This window comes from Bison bison, unplaced genomic scaffold, assembly GCF_000754665.1.
Source record: "Bison bison bison isolate TAMUID 2011002044 unplaced genomic scaffold, Bison_UMD1.0 scf7180017864079, whole genome shotgun sequence".
Taxonomy (NCBI): Eukaryota; Metazoa; Chordata; class Mammalia; order Artiodactyla; family Bovidae; genus Bison; species Bison bison.
This window is the reverse complement of record NW_011494651.1, coordinates 140,226-140,604: the sequence shown is the minus strand read 5'-3', so window position 1 is coordinate 140,604 and position 379 is coordinate 140,226. Positions and strand designations below refer to the sequence as shown.

The 379-nt window shown below is 55.7% G+C and overlaps 1 protein-coding gene across 2 annotated transcripts in view; it reads right to left on the bottom strand.

Annotated features, from left to right (window-relative positions):
* Nucleotides 1–379, bottom strand: part of PARVB (parvin, beta) — a 113,156-nt gene that overhangs the window by 79,817 nt on the left and 32,960 nt on the right. Inside the window, exon 1 of one of the 2 annotated variants that reach the window (XM_010837590.1) lies at nt 84–165. The exons of the other annotated variant lie outside the window; for it this stretch is intronic. Coding sequence (XP_010835892.1) covers nt 84 — 1 coding nt within the window. The 5' untranslated portion in view covers nt 85–165. Of the gene's footprint in view, nt 1–83; nt 166–379 lie in introns of those variants that run through there. 2 annotated transcript variants of the gene reach the window in all.

Here is a 379-nt window from a genome sequence, read left to right as displayed (position 1 = left end):
AACAAAGACCTGGTGCAGCCAAATAAGTGAATAAAAAATATAAAAAATATTTAAAGGAAAAAAAAGAAACAGGGAGGACTCACTGGCGAAGCAGGCGCGATCGGAGGAGGAACGAGACGCGCAGGCGAGAGTGAGGCCAGTGGGGACTCGGCAGGGAGACGGGCGAGACACACACCGCGGTCACGCGGGGGCCCCATCAAGGATGCTGACATGACTTGCAATTCCAGGGAAAGGCCCCTTTCAGGCGACTCTGAGGAAGGCCACAGGGGATCAGCTGCCGGGAGGACGGGGTCGTTTTCACACGATAGGGCTCTGCTGACCACAAAGTCTGATCTCTATCTCTGCTGCCAACGGCTTCACGGGCAGGGGGAACAACTCC